The following is a 16,356-nucleotide window of genomic DNA, read 5'->3' as shown; positions in this document are numbered from 1 at the left end:
CTGCAAACGAGAGCTCTGGATAAGGTAGTCGGTAGTTGACGGCGTCTCTAATTGTTCCTGATTGCCGATATTTGGACCCGCCTATCCTTGAGAGGCGACTTATCTGCGGGCTATCGCAACTATTCCGCTATGGGCACAGACCGGGGTCTTCCTCAGAAATGATATAATGGACGAGATCAACTTTAAACACATAAATCCCCCGCTCCTCGGTAGCTACCCTGAGGAAATTGGTTCGTGTTTTCTTAAGATTTTTACTTGACCGTACGCTTTTCTATTTTCTTCCAAAATACCATGGAGAAACAACAGTCACCCCCCGAGGCGAAGGCCTCTGATGTGGGCAAACTGGGAGTGGAGACCTCTACGGCACGGGATGTCGACTTTGGCCAGGTCCTCGAGGTCGAATCCACCCCTGAACTGCGAAGAAAAGTGCTACTCAAACTCGATCTCTTGTAAGTTCTGCCCGATTCTGGACACGGGAAACTGTGGCTCTGACTCGTGCACACAGGCTCATTCCTCTAATGGGGATCTGTTACATGTTGCAGTACATGGACAAGCTAGCCTTAAGCCAAGCAACACTATTCAACATGCGCCAGGACTTGGTATGATGCCCTTGGGTTAGAGACTGGTCTATGAGCGGGTGCTTATGAAATGATTTCCACTGCAGGGTCTGCGTGGTGACCAATATTCATGGTCCTCCGCAGTCTTTTATTTTGGGTATCTCGCCTGGAGCTGGCCTAGCTCCTACCTCATTGTCCGGCTTCCATTAGGCAAATATTTGGCCGTTGCTGTCTTTCTCTGGGGTGGCATTTTGATGTGCCACGCGGCTTGCAAGTCATTTGGAGGACTGATGACAGCCAGGTTCTTCCTAGGAGTAGGTGAGGCATCTATTGCTCCTGGATTCGCTCTCATCACGGGAATGTTCTATAAGAGAGAAGAGCAGCCGGCGAGACAAGCCGCGTGGTTTATTGGGAACTCCTTTGCCAACGTTATTGGTGGCGTCATCACGTACGGGATCGGGAAGATCCAAACTAACGGGGTCAATAGCTGGCAGTTGATATTCCTCATCCTAGGTGCTATTACCGCTGCATACGCATTATTGTTATTTGCCTTCTTGCCAGATTCACCTGCAACGGCCGTCTTCCTAAGAAAGACCGAGAAAGCGATTGCAGTTCAGCGAACCCTTGAAAATAAGACTGGCGTTATGGACGCGGGCAAGTTCAAGTGGGACCAAGTTCGAATGGCTCTTAAGGATCCTCAGACTTGGTTTCTAGTGCTTTATACGCTATGTGTGAACTTTTGTAATGGTGGCATTACTAGCTTCGCTGCCATCATCATCACGGGCTTCGGCTTCTCTACCTTCAACGCGCTCTTAGTCCAGATGCCCATCGGAGGTGCGCAGCTAGTATTCCTCGTTCTCACTTCGGGAGTCGCAACTTTCGTCCGCTCCACGCGAATACTAATGATGATTCTAAACACGGCGGTTTCAATGACGGGTATGATTATGATCTGGAAGCTAGATGATGACAACCGCGCGGGCAAGATGACTGGCCTCTGCTTTGGAGCGGTCTTTGCTGCGAACATCCCTCTGGCCCTCAGTCTTATCACCTCCAACGTCGCGGGATTCACGAAGAAGAGTGTTGTCAGCGCACTGGTGTTTATCGCCTATTGTGTTGGCAACATTGTTGGGCCGCAGTTTTTCCTTGCGTCTGAGGATCCTCATTACCCCGTGAGTGTGCTTCTTTTACTAAAAACCAAAGTTTTAGTTGCTGATTGAACTGCAGACTGGTATCAAAGCTTCCATGTCTGGTCTCATCTTAGGCATCTTTTTCCTCATCTGCCTATATGTCTACTATATCTGGGAGAACGGACGCCGAGACCGATTGTACGGCTCACCACTACAACTGACAGGGACGGAAGAATTGCACGACGAGCTGTCTAGCAAAACAGATCGAGAGATCGAGAGTTTCCGATATGTATATTAAAGCTCGTTGTTGAATTGAAAACATGGTCTATGCGATACTAGCCCTGGAGGAGAATTGTGCTTTCTATTAGTGTTCCTTGGATTTTCTTCGCTTGTACCGGGTGCCGTGGCACACTAGCAGGTACTTGGCAAAGAAATCCTCTGCAAAATCGTCGAAGGGCTCGTAGGCAGCACCCAATTGATATGCCGCCGCAATTCCAGATATGCAGGCAATTTCATGCATGTTCTGCAGTGCAGTCTTAGCTCAGCTTCTAGAATTTGGATCTGATAGGACTTACCACCATTGTCCAACTTCCAGCGTACAAAGTTCGGTAAGTTCCATTGATCAACATCATTCCTGGAACGACACGTAGGTAGTGTTGCCACCGATGGCCAAACTGATGCCACCATTTCCGAGCTATCACCTTTGACACATCGATATCATTCCATGTCCACAGACTCTGCTGTTGGTCATCCAAGAAAATTGTTTGGAAGACATGTCGGCTCTGAGGGAGAGGGGGCTGGTCCATTCCCAGTGTCTCGCGGAATTGGTGTTGATAGTTCGTGCAGTCAAACCCCATTTCAATCTTTTCTGGATCAGATGGGAAGGAATGGATGAAATACATGGGCCGAAATCCTTGCCAGCCATCCTTTTGGCTAAGCGGTTGCTGCTCTGCAACGGCGACCTGCTTCTTCTGTGTTTCGGAGGTGGGCGAAGCACATAGATCAGGCGAGTACTGTGACTCGAAAATTTGTTGAAAATATTTTGAGTCTGAATGAGTGATGGTGAGGTCGTTGTAAAATTTCACCCCTCCAAGGACGTACTTCTCTTTCCAGGTGGCGTGTCGATCCAGCAGTTTCTTGGCTTCATCCGCCGGGCAGCATAGGACGAGGTGATCGTACATCTCGGTGTTCGCCTGACCACGGCAACAATCATCATGGAATTGCGTCCTCAGCAACGCACCTTTCTTACCTCTCTCCAATATCTCAATCTTGCAGTTGAATCGCATTTCGACTCCTTTGGATTTTAGGTCTTCCGCCCAGTCACGGTAAAAGTTTCCCAGATTCGGGAATGTGTACATGATTGGGAGGTTAGGCAGAAGCGTATCTGGGTCATAGTCCCACAGTTTCATCTGTGGATCGTTAAATAGGCGCTCCAGCAGCACACTCGAGACGTTTGGGGTCTGGTTACCCGTCCCTAGAAACAGAGCCAGCAAGGGCAACACCATTTTGTTGCTAAAATCATCACTGAATCGGAATATCCGCAAGATAGCCTTGACAGGTAGGATGCCAAGGATTGGCATCAAATACTTGATGCACTTCAACACGCGTCCGAACTTCTTGATTTCACTGGAGAGCTGTTCGACCAGCGGACTGGGAAATACATTTGTCCAGAAGCTATCACGCCCTTTGCCAAAGGAAACCTGTAGCTTCACTGGCTGTGGCTCGTAACCATACCGGCGAAAGAAACGGAATGTGTGTCGAAATATGGAGGAACCGCCCTGGACACCATCATTCAGCCACTCGGCCCCATGCTGAGTTGCATCCAATGGGATCGAGGTTGCTTGGCCTCCTGTACGAGACTCGATATCGAACATTGTGACCGCAAATTGGTTGGGGTGGTTCGCCAGAGTAGCTGCACATGACTGCGGAATTTAATTTAGTGCTGGGCCTCAAGACACTGGCGGACGAGACTTTACCATGCCAGCTGCGCCAGCTCCGATGATTGCCACTTTCTGTGCCCGGTCAGCCATTGCTGCGATGTACGTGGCTCACAACGTCGAGGCTGGAAATAAACTCTTTTAAATCGAATTCTTGATGTCATGTTCTGCGCTTGCGATGGTGATGTCAGACACAGCCGTTGGCAGCGATGAGCGAATCACAGGTCCCGCCCGCAACCCTAATTTAGATCTCCGATGCGGGTGAGAATGTACACAACAAATAGCAAAGTACCTGTCTTATCTCCATTTCCGTCTTTGGGATTAGGCAGAGGGTATAGATTCAGTCAGTCTCCTGAACAAAGGAAGAGAACATAGATAGATGCACAGACTAGATATATATATATATATATACCTGCTGTGTTCTGGGCACAACCTTGAGCCCTTTCCACAGGTACAATAACCGAGTCTTCAATTACACGGCCCATATTCTGAATATTCTAGAGCAAATGGTTAGCCCGCATCCTTGACGTTGGCACCCAAATATTTGTTACAATTGAGAAATCAAATCACCAATTGAAGAGCGATGAAACGGTTACATTCGCAGTTGTCCATCACCAAGCACACCGCATCGCTTGATTTCGTTAATGGCGCGTCGATCGCCATGGTAGAGTGTTGGCTACTTGTCAGACTGTAATTTTTGAATGGCCTGTCGTTAGAGGCACATACATGCATTATTATTACCAGCTTCCCTTAATTAGTGCACCGGTATGTATTGTCTTGTATCGCTAAATATCTGGTGCTAAGAGTCAATCAGCGACTCACTTCTAGGTGGTTATGTTTATCTTGGCTTGCAATCGGCTGTTTTTGTGTAAAGCGTTGTAGATCTGTTGAGGTGATTCAATTGGTCACCGTGTTGCGCCGGTCTACGACTAGAAACCCAGTGCAAAAATCGGGATCCTGCCAAGATGAGCGCCGGTCGTCATTATCACGAGGCCAGAAGATACGACAGTAATCGGCTTATTGGTCGTGATGTTAACGGCCCAGGATGAGAACATGGAGGGAGAGGTGGCTCATGCGACTACCCTCCACATGTCCAGATGATAATGGTCCCGTTGGACGGAGACAAATGGTAGCCCGTCCTTTGCTCCCCTGGAGACTAGTGCGCAAGTACGATTTGTGCGGTGTGAACGAGATGGTATGCATTCTTGTGCTAGACTCTCATACGCCACCGCAGGCGGATTCGGATATTCCTGCGCACTCCACGGCTGTGGCAGACATGCTGACCATTTTAGTCTCTAATATTATGATGAAGAACTCCCTGGGACTTCGTGAGGAAACGGCTTGCGCGCCCATATTCTCCGTCTGCAGCACCAGTCAGTCAAGATATTCATTTGTCAGGTTGGGATCTGGGGCACTGACGCGTTTTGATAGGTATGGAAGCGGGGGTTTTTGAGCTCATTACGGATCTGGGCGACAAAAGCTTGGACCTTCTCCATGCTCCAAGGTTCCGGTGCACCAAACTTGGTGAGCAACCACATACACCAGCCCTCTAAGCCCGTCATCCAATGTTCTAGGTTGATGGCGCCGGCTTCTTTGTACTGCCGGTTTTTAGCCCACGGCCCAATAGGCCATTTGTAAACCTTTTCATGGACATCGACGAAGCCTGCGTTACAGATGCGCGCTGGCATCGTATCAAGGATATCGCAGGGTCGGCCACAGCGTTCACCACAGCCCATCATCGAAGAGCCCCATTCATTGAGAACATTATCTGGAGGTAGACTGCCGTCATCGCACTTAATGACCGGACTAGCCTCTAGCTGTTCGATCCAGCCACCTGGGCGCAAATTTCTATTCGAGAAAGGTCAGATATCAGACACGAAAGAAGACGGTCTAGGTCGTACTCATAGCACTGCTTGTATACACGGTCCCATTCCTGGGGTTCAAAAGAACTGATCATGATGCGCATGTGGATCAGATCAAATTGCTCATGCCACGTCCACTCTTGCAGCACGTCGTCAACCTCTAAAATACAGTTTGGAGGCATCCACGACACTGGGGGTGGAAAAAGATCAACCCCACGAACAATGGCTACAAACGGTCAGTTGCATAATATCACAAGTGGGAGGGATAGGAAACGGACCACTGGGAAACATATCGGCAACATCGCTACGTGGATAGGGTCAGCAGAATCAATGAGCAACAAGTAAAGATGAACGCACATGGCCCAGGTGGCTTTGCCCGTGCCGATGTCAAGAATCCGCTGCGGCGAACTGCCAATGGGTGACCGGAAGAAGGGGTTTTCCCGGTCGTCAGAGTCCATGACAAGGGCGAGAAGATGCCTACCAGGGTAAGCTAGGAACAAGAGGGCGGAGAAAGAGCATTGGGACATACCCAGCTTCGTAGGAATCAAACATCTGATCGTCAGAGGGAATGCTGTTTTGATGCAATGAGCTCGCCGGTCCATCCGCGGCGGGGCCTACTCACATATACTCATTATTGCGCAGGCTTTGGTACCTGTGGTTTTTGTCCAAGTCAGTTTAGTGTTCATCCCGGGCCGGATCCAGTCGGGAGCTTCACCGTCTGCCATTTTCCATTACCCCTCGGTAGATAGATGACTTTACCGAGGTGGTTTCCCTGAACCGCAAAAACAGCTGAAGCGTTAGATGGAGAAAAACGCAAGACGACAACCAGCCGCATGAAATACGTACGACTGCCAGTCATTAGGATCATAGTCGCTATCGCTGTTGTCGAGAGCGGCATCAAGAGCCGGATCCTGAGAACATATGATCAGCCAGGGTCCGCGCGGGGACAGGTCGATGCACACGTACCGCAACGAGCGGCTCATCTGCCATGGCGATAATTGTCGGCGAAGTAAATGATAATGATGATAGCGTGAAGGTCACGGAAAAAAAAACCCCCCCCCCTCCAGAGGCGTGAAGACAATAATGTATTAGTTAAGCCGGAGTGAGTTAAACTAGTTAAAAAACGGCCCCAGTCATCCATCCCACTGGTACCGGCGCTGATTTGGCAATTGAGCACGCGTGCCCCGCAAATTACGCTCCTGGCCCAAGGGGGAAGTCAAGGGATTCTCGCCTGGAAAGTGCCGGAAGACAGGAAAGGGCGAGTAACCAATTTACAGCTAGTGGTCCTCCGGACGAACTCCGTCCCCCTGGGATCGAGGGTGGATCGCCGCCAGGAATATTCGCAGTGGTTTTGGACATCGTCGTGGTAACTAGCTCAGGGCCGAGAACGGGCCACAACGGAACCCCCCTTGGCACTGCGACGATTCATGCCGACCTTCTCGAACACGCTTTTCACTACTCGTAGCTACCAATACGGAAAACTAATCTACCAGGGCGATCCGGGGATTTCCAACCAGCAGGCTCACTGCCTGCCGACGCCTATAAGTTCTGCGTCGACAGATCAGCTGTTCCCAAGTACAGTACCGTAAGGCGAGCAAAAGTGACGAGCGAATCAGAAAGAAGTTTCCGAGAGCAGGCACGGCCACTCCACTCCCGATCCATGCTGTCGGTGCCAGCTGTGGTCGCCGCAGGATGGAAATACGGAGGACGGACAAGCTGGATACATAGGATAGTTGCTCAGAACACTGGTCCTCGCCTGCCTCTGATCAGCAGGACAATGACGATAATAATTCCTCGAAATAACTAATGAAGTGCTGCTCGGATGGTGTTACTACGATTATTTCGTGCAGAAACAGGGATCAGCATTGAAGCCGGCCCTGACTGATTACATCACTCCTCCCCTCCCCCCACTCCCTAGTGAACCAACTGGTCTTTCCCACCGCCAGCTCGTGTAGCCATGACCATCAAAGTAGCCGTGATCGGTGCCGGGTGAGTGTCAAGTAACAGAAAAAAAAAAGAAATGGTTGATCCTGCGACTGATACATACATTTCCACCTGATAGCCCCGGCGGCTTAGCGACGCTCAAGACCCTCCTGGATGCGTCCACGCCCGAGCGCCCGATCGAAGCCTGTCTGTTTGAGGCGTATGTGTATCCTCTGGCCCCGGGCCGGCGCTGACGAAGTGGTTTTTCCAGTGAAGGGGATATCGGCGGCACCTTCCACTACCGCTCGTACGAAAACGCAGAGCTGGTGAGCAGCAAACAGCTCACCTCCTTCTCCGACCACCGCTTCCCACTGAGCACGCCGGACCATGTGTCTCTGCCGGCATATGTGGACTATCTCAAGTCCTACATTGCACACTTCGCACTCGCTGACCATATTCAATTGAACTGTCCCGTCATCCGGGTCGCGGGCCTCGGGGCAGCCGCCCGCTGGAAGCATCGCGTCACTTACCTCGATCGCAGACGTCCCGGAGGCGCGCAGGAACAAGTCTTTGATTGTTCCCATGTGGCCGTGTGCACTGGCCTCCATGTCCAACCCAACACTCCTTCTATCGCAGGCATCGAGAATGTTCAGGGCGAGGTGTTTCATTCGTCGCTGTACAAGGGCCGAGCCCAAGTGGCTGGTCGTCGTGTTCTCATCCTCGGCTGTGGCGAGACAGCCATGGGTGAGTTGATCCATCTTTCGCTGTCAAGCTATCCATCTCATCGGTCCTCCTAGACATCGCATACGAGTCCATCAAGGCCAACGCCGAATCCGTAACCATGTGTTTTCGGACCGGCTTCCTCTCATTCCCTAAACAGCTCAGTCGGTTTCAGGTATTCGGCAAGACGTTCAGTGGTGGTCTCCCGATTGATGGGCTAATCACCAATCTTTTCGAGACGGCCTACGTGCACCGGGCGATTGCGAAAAGCAGACTCCGCTGGTTTATCTCGGACTTTGTCATCAAGCGAGTCTTGTGGTTCTTGACCGGCACGCAGGCCGGCATGAACCAGCATGTCGGCAGTCTTCCCAAAGAACGGCTGGGCAGAGCCTATGTGTTTCTAAACAAGAGTAACAAAGCAATGCCCTATCTGAACCGCCCCTATCAGCAGCACAACCCATTCCTCGCTTTGATCGGAAACCGATACGTCGACCCTCCCGAGGATGCCACCTCCGATCGGTTCGTGGACACTTGCACCTGGCCACGCTCGATTGACGACACTGGTAGAGTCTTTTTCGAGCCGAAGGCAAATCGGAAGGATTGGCAACGGCTGAAAGAGCAGGAGATCCGGCCAGACTGCGTGGTCTATTGTACTGGGTGAGCGCATTGCCTCCTGCAAACCGTTCCTCACTCACACCACTCAGGTATCAGCAAACATTTCCTTACCTGGACGCGTCCTACCCCACTGCATCGGACGCTCAAATTCGAAATATTGTCGACCCGTCTCACCCCGACATCGCTTTTATCGGCTTTGTCCGGCCAGGGGTCGGCGCGATCCCTCCCATCGCCGAGCAGCAAGCCATGTGGTGGACAGCCCTCATCACTGGCCAAATGAAAATGCCCACTGATCCTCCACACTACCATCTGCTGGCGGCCTCGAGCTCTCGCATTCAGTACGGCGTAGATCATAGCGCGTACATGAGTACCCTGGCCCGGGACTTTGGCGGGGCTCCCGGGCTGCTCGAGCTCTATCACCGGCATGGGGCTCGGATCCTTCTCGCGTACTGCTTTGGGGCCTCCTTTGTCACTTTTTACCGCCTGGTGGGCCCATTCGAGTCCCCCGTGGCCCCAGAGATCGCGCGAACCGAGCTATCTGAAACCATCCGGCGTCGGGGAATAATTGGCAACCTGCTCTTTGGGGTCGTACCGATGCTTTTCTATGGGATGGTCAATCTCGGGGCCCTGCTGTTGGATCTAGTCGGATTGATTCCGGCAGAGAAATCGAGTGTGGAATCTATGAAATAAGTTCACCTGCAGAGTGGAATATCTATACCTCCCAAGGCACCTAGCCACGAATACATAACGCAACTGTGCTACCATCCGGCCCCTTGTGTTCAATATATATATAGCTCCCGATCACTTCCCCGTATCCGAATACAGCAATGATAGTTAATAATAATCATAGCCTCCAAACTAGACTCGTCGGTTATCACGTGACCCATAGTCCGTCCCTTCCACCAACTACTTACCCTCTTCTTCGTCCTCCTCCTGAGTATGGCGAGTCCGGCGACCGCACAAACTCGCACGAACACGCTAGGTGCACCTGATTACGATGACCCGGCATTTTGGGATGCTAAATTTGCCACTGGTCGGGATGTCGGAGAATGGTTGAACTCGGGTGAGGCGCTGCTTGACCAGGTACTGCACGACTTGGAGCGCCGGCCGGTCCACGGGCGGCCGCGAGTCTTGCATCTGGGTCCTGGCATTTCGCAGCTGGGCGCAAAACTCCGCGATGAATACGTCGACCGCCAATGGGCACCTAATGGGATTGTCGTGAGCCTCCTTGAGCCGTCACCGTGCGCCTTGAACTGACCTCACCCGCTGCAGAATGTGGATTTCTCCGCCGAGGCCGTGCGATTGGGCCAAGAACGTGAACGCCAAAGAGACCCATCTCAGGCCATGCATTGGGTGCGCGCCGACTTGCGCTCGTGGGGCGATGTCTCTTCCCTCACTCGCTTTGCCCCCTTCAACGTGATCCTCGACAAAAGTACCATCGACTCCATCGCTACATCGAGAAATTATACCTTTTCCTCGATGGACAACTTGCATCACGCCTGCCCGGCGATTCGCGAGACGCTGCCGTGTCATCCGTCAAAGACCCTATCCCCAGTAGAGCTAGTGGCCCTTCAACTCGTCTCGTTGACCCAGAAAGGTAGCACTTGGATCGCGCTCTCATACTCTACCTCGCGCTTCGATGACTTGGAATTCCTCAAGAAGTACTGGACCGTCCGCTCCCGCACAGCCCTGAGAGCCCCAGGTGGCTCTGTTTCGTCTTCAGCTTATACACCTGATGTTTTTCACTGGATATATATTTTGGACCGCGAATGATCTCGAATCCTTCGACAAAGGCAGTACTGTGGGCCATGCAGCTCACACTACAATTCGGAAGCTTCTGTTGGCCGAGGAGGCTGTAATGGTTCGCAATGTCCCTACTTCCTGTGCACTGGTCCAAGAACTAAGATCTCGATACAAAGACCTGGAATTATCTAGATTATTAGAATACACGCACTCTGGCGTACCTACGAGGATATGTGAATACTATCTGGATCGGAAATACAGTCACGATCAAAATTTGTTGATGGCCGCACTCATTTGGATCCGGCTAGCCTTCTTTCGACGAAACTTTGCCCTCGCTCACATTCAGCATCCGGAACTTCCTTTCGCTGCTGCGCCGCTTGACTGCACCGGCCTAAAGCCGTCGTCGTTCTTCAACATCCCAGGTTGATTGCTACAAATTGATCAGTATCGGCTCCGTCAAGTACAATGAGCTCCGAACTTACCATTTGCGTATAGAGCATACGTGTCAGCATTCATAACGGCATCGCTACTGCTGAGAGCGGTGGACGATACATAGCCATAGCCCAAGTCCTCGGTGCCTGGGCTGTATACTCTCGGCGCATGAGTGAACTCATGAAGAGAAGTGGTCGCTTGGTCCTGATCATGGCAGCCACCTGCCATGGCGGGCAGGTAAGAGTAGTAGATGTCGCAGTTGGCGATGAGGTTCAAGGCTGGCAGCGTATAGGCAAGCACGTTCGTTTCACAATATCCGTATGCATCGGCGCAGTAATACGTCGTAGCCCCCGATGTCGTCGACCCAGCTTCCTTGGCCACGGCCTGCAGTCGTGCAGCGACCACTTGACGTGTCGCGTTGATCGTGGTTTTGAAGTACTCACTGAACTTGGTGGTGGAACCAAAGAGCGCGGCATGGGCAGCGGCGTTGGCCAGTGACACAGTATTGCTCAAGGCTTTACCCATGATCGCCTTCCGGGTTGAGTTACTGCAGCTCAGATTTGCGCGGCGCATCAAGGGTACGACAGCCTTGGCGACTTGCGACGCCCTGACGGCGTCGATCTCGATCGTCAGGCTATTGGAGTGGTAGCGCAGATAACCGAAGACGGAGTCTCCCTTGACGAGCGGCACTAGACCGCTGGAGCGCAAAGTCACAGAGCCGCCGTGGGATAAGTCGCTCGTTGTGGCGATGTCGAACTCGTCTTCCAGGCTCTCGCCTGCGACCAGCATCGTGAGCGCCTCCGAAGTAAGACCTTGCAACCTGAAATGACGCTTGATTCCCTCAAACGCAACCTCCCCATCTGCTACACAGTCAGTATAGACCATGTTCTCCTCAAAAGCCGAACTTGCCGTTTTGGTAAATGGTGACCTTCTTGACGGGGGCGCTGTCCCGAAAGAAATTGAGGTGCACAAAGGTCACGTCGTCGTGGCCGGTGTTTGTCACTACAGCTTTGATGCGAGTGTTGTCTACTTGGCTCAAGGTGACATCAAACGAAGGTGTCTTGTCCACTTTAACAAGTTTTCCCACCACATGCTGTACGAGAACCAGAAATACCGAGAAACGGGCAGCAAGGCGCATGGCGACTGTTAGCTTGTTGCGTCGGCAGATAGGGTTGAGAAGATAGGATTCGTAGCGATTCAAAAACTACTCATGGGTAGGGAATGAAATCGACCAAATAAGGGGCAGTGCCTGCGGATTTATAGCCGATCAAATGGCACACCATGTTGCCATATCTCCTGTCCCGACGCTTGATGCTTATCGAACATTAGCAGATGTGGTCGAAGATAGAAGGTAGTATCTTCGCTGCAGAGAGCTGTCGTGACCATGATTTGCCTGCTGTGGATTCTATTGCTACTCTTGCAAATTTGGCGACGCTATGGTGAAGTCAATACTATAATGACTGACATGGTGGAGGGTGTCTTCTACATCTTGACCACGCTTGCTGCGCCAAACTCACTTGTTTCAATTTTGTATACTAGATCTTGTGGTTGGTCTAGCCCATTGGATCCAAAATTGTGTTTCTGGAAGAACCGGAGCCGGCCGATGTAATTTCTCCCAATGACCTTGAGATAAGATTGGTCCTTAACAGCCGTGAAACGACATGAAGTCCCATCGGCGATAATCTCGAAATCATTGATGCTTATCCACGGAATCCTGCGTAAGCCAAGACCCGGTCACATCTGTGAGTGCAGACAAAGTAAAAGGGTATCTGGATCGCTAACAGTAACTAAATGATTATCTTGGATGGCTGCCTTCTGGTTTTGATCAGTTGTACTTTGTTCTTTGCCCTACACGGTTCATTGATTCTGAAGAAAAGAGATGGTATTCGGTGCAAGGGGATATACAGATAATTGGCTCGGCTCAGGTATAAATTAAGCATATCGCGGAGCCTTCTAGTTCTTGAAATATGCAATTTTTTATTCCTTTTCTGCGTGATCCAGTCCTTCTCTATTTCCTCATAGGCCCTTGCCTTCAACCTCTCGCCTGCGGCCAGTTTTTCAACTCATCTCGAGGGCACGTGGGCTTCTAGTTGGGTCTCTACGTTACACTGCCCCCTAAATTACCGGTCGTCGAATCTGTGGTGCAACCACTCCTTGCGCTAGTCAAAGTGTCCGTACGCAACTCTACTGGGGAATTGCCACTATTCTTTCATCGGGTGCCTACCCCAAATGATCCTGATGCCAGTGAGCTTGGTGCAGAGACACAATGACTCTGCGGGTGAAGATCATTAAGATATCTCGCGGGCTCCCCGTAGGCCTATGCGATCTAGTGGAAAAACCTACCGAGAACAATATTCGTGCGGTCGTTATCATACTCATCGCTGTTGCAATTTCAACTGAATCGCGAATACGGCATCAGTGTCTCGAGAATATGGCACGCGATGGGGAAAAACAGTTGGGCGGATGTCACTTCATCCCAACTAGCGCAGCTGGAAGATGCAAAGCGCGGAAAATTTAGGTCTAATGTCACCTTCATGCGGGTGGAGGGACCGGACTATTTTGTAACTGGCTACAGTATTTGGAATGCGATGAGTGCCCCATGAAATCTCTTCTTAACAAAATGTTTATCCAGGCAATGGAGGATAGTAGCAACCCAAGTTTTGATTTCATTGTTGTCATGCCTAGGGATAATCCGACAATTTCCGGTAAAGGAACCAATTTTTTGCATCCAACGAGGCCATGAAAACGATCCACTTAAGTGGAACAAGCCTCGCGTGTGCTGCACGAGATCTGAGTTAATCAGGTTCAATTTACTATTCGCTTCGAAGATTCGGAGATCTCTTGGCTCCATCTGAATGATTTTTACTGATCAATTTCCACGCCAATTGGATACCCACTTGAGCAGGGACAGTGATGAATACGTCTCCAGTCCTTCATATCAGGGACGACGCGCGACGGGTTTTTGAAACACTCAAAAAAGGAGGAATCGCCATTATTCCGGCCACCGTCGGGTATGGGATCGCGGCAATAACTCCAGAGGCTCTGCACCGTATTTCCATAACCAAACAGCACCAGCCGCACAAACGGCATGCGATGATCGGAAGTTATGCTCTTCATCAAGCTCTCCATATCCTTCCTTCCCGCGAGGCTGAGATAGTGAGACTATTGACGGTTGATTTGGATCTTCCTCTCGGTGTTGTTGCGCCCTTTCAGGCCGATCATCCCATTATCCAGAAATTACCTCCTGACACTTTAGCGCAGAGCACGCTGGACGGGAAACTGGCAATGCTGGTCAATGGAGGCGTATTTCAGGACCAGCTGTCGCGAATGACCGCTGACGAAGAGCTTCCGCTCATGGGATCGTCCGCCAATCTTACGGGAAAGGGCACCAAACGAGCAGTGGAGGACATAGAGCCTGAGATTCTCGCAGTCGCTGATATCATAATTGATTACGGACGTCAGAAGCTTTCCTACCCGCGGCCTTCATCAACAATGGTTGATTTTCAGAACATGAGACTTTTGCGATACGGGGCGTGCTATGATGTAGTGCAAGATGCTTTATGGCGCTTCTATAGCATCCGACTGCCTTGTGATCCGGGCCGCGGAGTTTTGTTCTCTGGTCACTTAGAGTTTCATGAAAATTTATCATGATAGGAACAAAAGATGACAAAACATGTAACAGGCGCCAATTCTTGGTGAATAATCAGAGTCCAATATGATTGTGAAGATTCCATCTTGCCAAAAATGACCTCCATGAAATTCCACCATAAAGAGCTGTCTTGAATATGCCAGGCTGCACCTGACCAGAAGGAATTGTTGGTGCATGTGTGTCCATTGGGAAAGGGGGCCTGGGAGGCAGGCAGCCCGACTAACTGAGAAGTAGTAAAATCTTAATATGAAATTGCCCAGTTGAAGTTGCTCAAGGTTCACTAAAGAGATATGGCGAACAACGAGTCATAAAATGAAACTTGATCGAGGAGTCCGGACCTTTCTCATCAAAAATAAATACCTACGGATTTCGTAAAGTTATGATTTCAAAGTATATAATGGCAGGGTAGAATAAACTTCTTGAGTTTGAGGCGAGGACAAGAGATTCTTGGCCAAAAAGTCCATTATCCTACTTTGGGAGTAGTTGCAAAAGACAAAACGCATATGTGATTCGTTTGTATTCCTTCCAATGATTGAGTAATTCACCCCAAGGTTCGGCTATCCAATGATTCTTCCCCTATATGATTCATCAGAGGAGCTCACGACAGCTTCCTATGCCCCGAAAAGCCATGACGGCATATTCCTGCTTGTATACGATGGGGAACTATCCAACATATTCCACTGTAACACTGTTGCCGCTAACAGACGAGGAGGTGAGAACTTGGTTCTGTTGAATATCCATAATAGTCGCGCCAGAAGGTCCAACCGTAGAGCTCCCATCGGTAGCCTCTGCACCAGAGAAGGTCACAGTACCGAAATTGGCAAAGGGAACCAAGGAGCTGCCTGATTCAAAGTCTTCGACGATCCATTCTGCGTTATACTCGCAAAGATCGCCGTCGACACCGCCGGTGAAGGTATGGGTCACACTCTGACCAGTGGAGACATTCTCGACAGTTGCAGTGCCAGTAGTATCGGAACTAGCATCCACAGTCACCTTAATCACATCTCCGGCAGAGATATCGATGCCACTGAAGTCATAGGCATAGTCCGGATACCATTCGTACCAAGCGTCATATGTCACGGAGCTGCCTTGAACACAGAAGTCGACACCGGTTTGCAGAATAGCACTGCTGCAAGTATCTCCGTCAATTCCAACCCATGCAGAGGCACAGTACTGGGTGCTAGAATCACCACCAGATGGAACCTGGGGGGTAGGAACGGTGAATTCGCCAGTCACCCCAGTGTAGCCGGTGCCGATGAGGGCTGCACCTGCCCAGTTGGAGCTATACTGTTCTTGCACCGACTTGTTGACAGAAAGAACATCCTTGGTTCCAGGCTTATAAGGAGGATGGCTGTGACGGCCAGAAGCACGAGCAACGCGACGTGCCTCTTGACGCGCCTGGCGCTGGGCAGTCAAAGGCGCAGCGAGAGCTGACGCTGCGAGCAGGGCAGTACCATAAACGGCACTCGAAACCTTCATGATGAGATTTTGGGTTGAAGAAGCTGTTGAAGGTAGAAGAACTGGCTTAGGAAGGGGATGGAAACGTTGACTTTGGTAGATGAAAGGCTGGGACAAGACGAGGAGATTCGGCCCTCTTTATAGTTTCCATCTTATTTCAGGGTAGTATCAAAGTTTATCTTTGGGTATCGCTTGAATGGCATTTCCCATGATCGAGTCCCAGAGGGGAATCAACGCCGATGCAACTCTTCGATATTAGTGCGCATCGGGGAGGGGAAGAGGGACTAGCTTTACCATAACGCGAGCGTCTAGCCCGTCCAGCTGATATGGTAG

The 16,356-nt window shown here is 50.8% G+C and overlaps 7 protein-coding genes across 7 annotated transcripts; 3 read left to right on the top strand and 4 right to left on the bottom strand.

Annotated features, from left to right (window-relative positions):
* Window positions 1–291: 291 nt before the first annotated feature.
* On the top strand, window positions 292–1,982 carry PFLUO_LOCUS7305 (uncharacterized protein; the record flags this gene model as incomplete). The annotated part of the gene is made up of 4 exons (XM_073784935.1): window positions 292–449; window positions 506–599; window positions 665–1,726; window positions 1,782–1,982. 4 exons carry the CDS (start codon window positions 292–294, stop codon window positions 1,980–1,982), a joined length of 1,515 nt encoding a protein of 504 aa, XP_073641340.1.
* Window positions 1,983–2,048: 66 nt separating this feature from the next.
* On the bottom strand, window positions 2,049–3,558 carry PFLUO_LOCUS7304 (uncharacterized protein; the record flags this gene model as incomplete). The annotated part of the gene is made up of 2 exons (XM_073784934.1): window positions 2,049–2,207; window positions 2,260–3,558. 2 exons carry the CDS (start codon window positions 3,556–3,558, stop codon window positions 2,049–2,051), a joined length of 1,458 nt encoding a protein of 485 aa, XP_073641339.1.
* A 1,457-nt stretch (window positions 3,559–5,015) lies between these two features.
* PFLUO_LOCUS7303 (uncharacterized protein) lies at window positions 5,016–6,473 on the bottom strand (the record flags this gene model as incomplete). Its single annotated transcript, XM_073784932.1, has 6 exons — window positions 5,016–5,469; window positions 5,841–5,960; window positions 6,013–6,054; window positions 6,106–6,135; window positions 6,330–6,394; window positions 6,450–6,473. 6 exons carry the CDS (start codon window positions 6,471–6,473, stop codon window positions 5,016–5,018), a joined length of 735 nt encoding a protein of 244 aa, XP_073641338.1.
* A 967-nt stretch (window positions 6,474–7,440) lies between these two features.
* Window positions 7,441–9,431, top strand: PFLUO_LOCUS7302 (uncharacterized protein; the record flags this gene model as incomplete). Its single annotated transcript, XM_073784931.1, has 5 exons — window positions 7,441–7,472; window positions 7,546–7,626; window positions 7,678–8,150; window positions 8,204–8,783; window positions 8,831–9,431. 5 exons carry the CDS (start codon window positions 7,441–7,443, stop codon window positions 9,429–9,431), a joined length of 1,767 nt encoding a protein of 588 aa, XP_073641337.1.
* A 249-nt stretch (window positions 9,432–9,680) lies between these two features.
* On the top strand, window positions 9,681–10,514 carry PFLUO_LOCUS7301 (uncharacterized protein; the record flags this gene model as incomplete). Its single annotated transcript, XM_073784930.1, has 2 exons — window positions 9,681–9,959; window positions 10,014–10,514. 2 exons carry the CDS (start codon window positions 9,681–9,683, stop codon window positions 10,512–10,514), a joined length of 780 nt encoding a protein of 259 aa, XP_073641336.1.
* A 274-nt stretch (window positions 10,515–10,788) lies between these two features.
* On the bottom strand, window positions 10,789–12,054 carry PFLUO_LOCUS7300 (uncharacterized protein; the record flags this gene model as incomplete). Its single annotated transcript, XM_073784929.1, has 3 exons — window positions 10,789–10,865; window positions 10,967–11,736; window positions 11,822–12,054. The coding sequence occupies 3 exons, from the start codon at window positions 12,052–12,054 to the stop codon at window positions 10,789–10,791; spliced, it is 1,080 nt and encodes a 359-aa protein (XP_073641335.1).
* A 3,174-nt stretch (window positions 12,055–15,228) lies between these two features.
* PFLUO_LOCUS7299 (Aspergillopepsin-2) lies at window positions 15,229–16,044 on the bottom strand (the record flags this gene model as incomplete). The annotated part of the gene is made up of 1 exon (XM_073784928.1): window positions 15,229–16,044. One exon carries the CDS (start codon window positions 16,042–16,044, stop codon window positions 15,229–15,231), a length of 816 nt encoding a protein of 271 aa, XP_073641334.1.
* Window positions 16,045–16,356: the final 312 nt, after the last annotated feature.

Source organism: Penicillium psychrofluorescens, assembly GCF_964197705.1.
Source record: "Penicillium psychrofluorescens genome assembly, chromosome: 5".
NCBI lineage: Eukaryota > Fungi > Ascomycota > Eurotiomycetes > Eurotiales > Aspergillaceae > Penicillium > Penicillium psychrofluorescens.
Note: the sequence above shows the minus strand (reverse complement) of the source record. Positions and strands in the feature narration are given on the sequence as shown.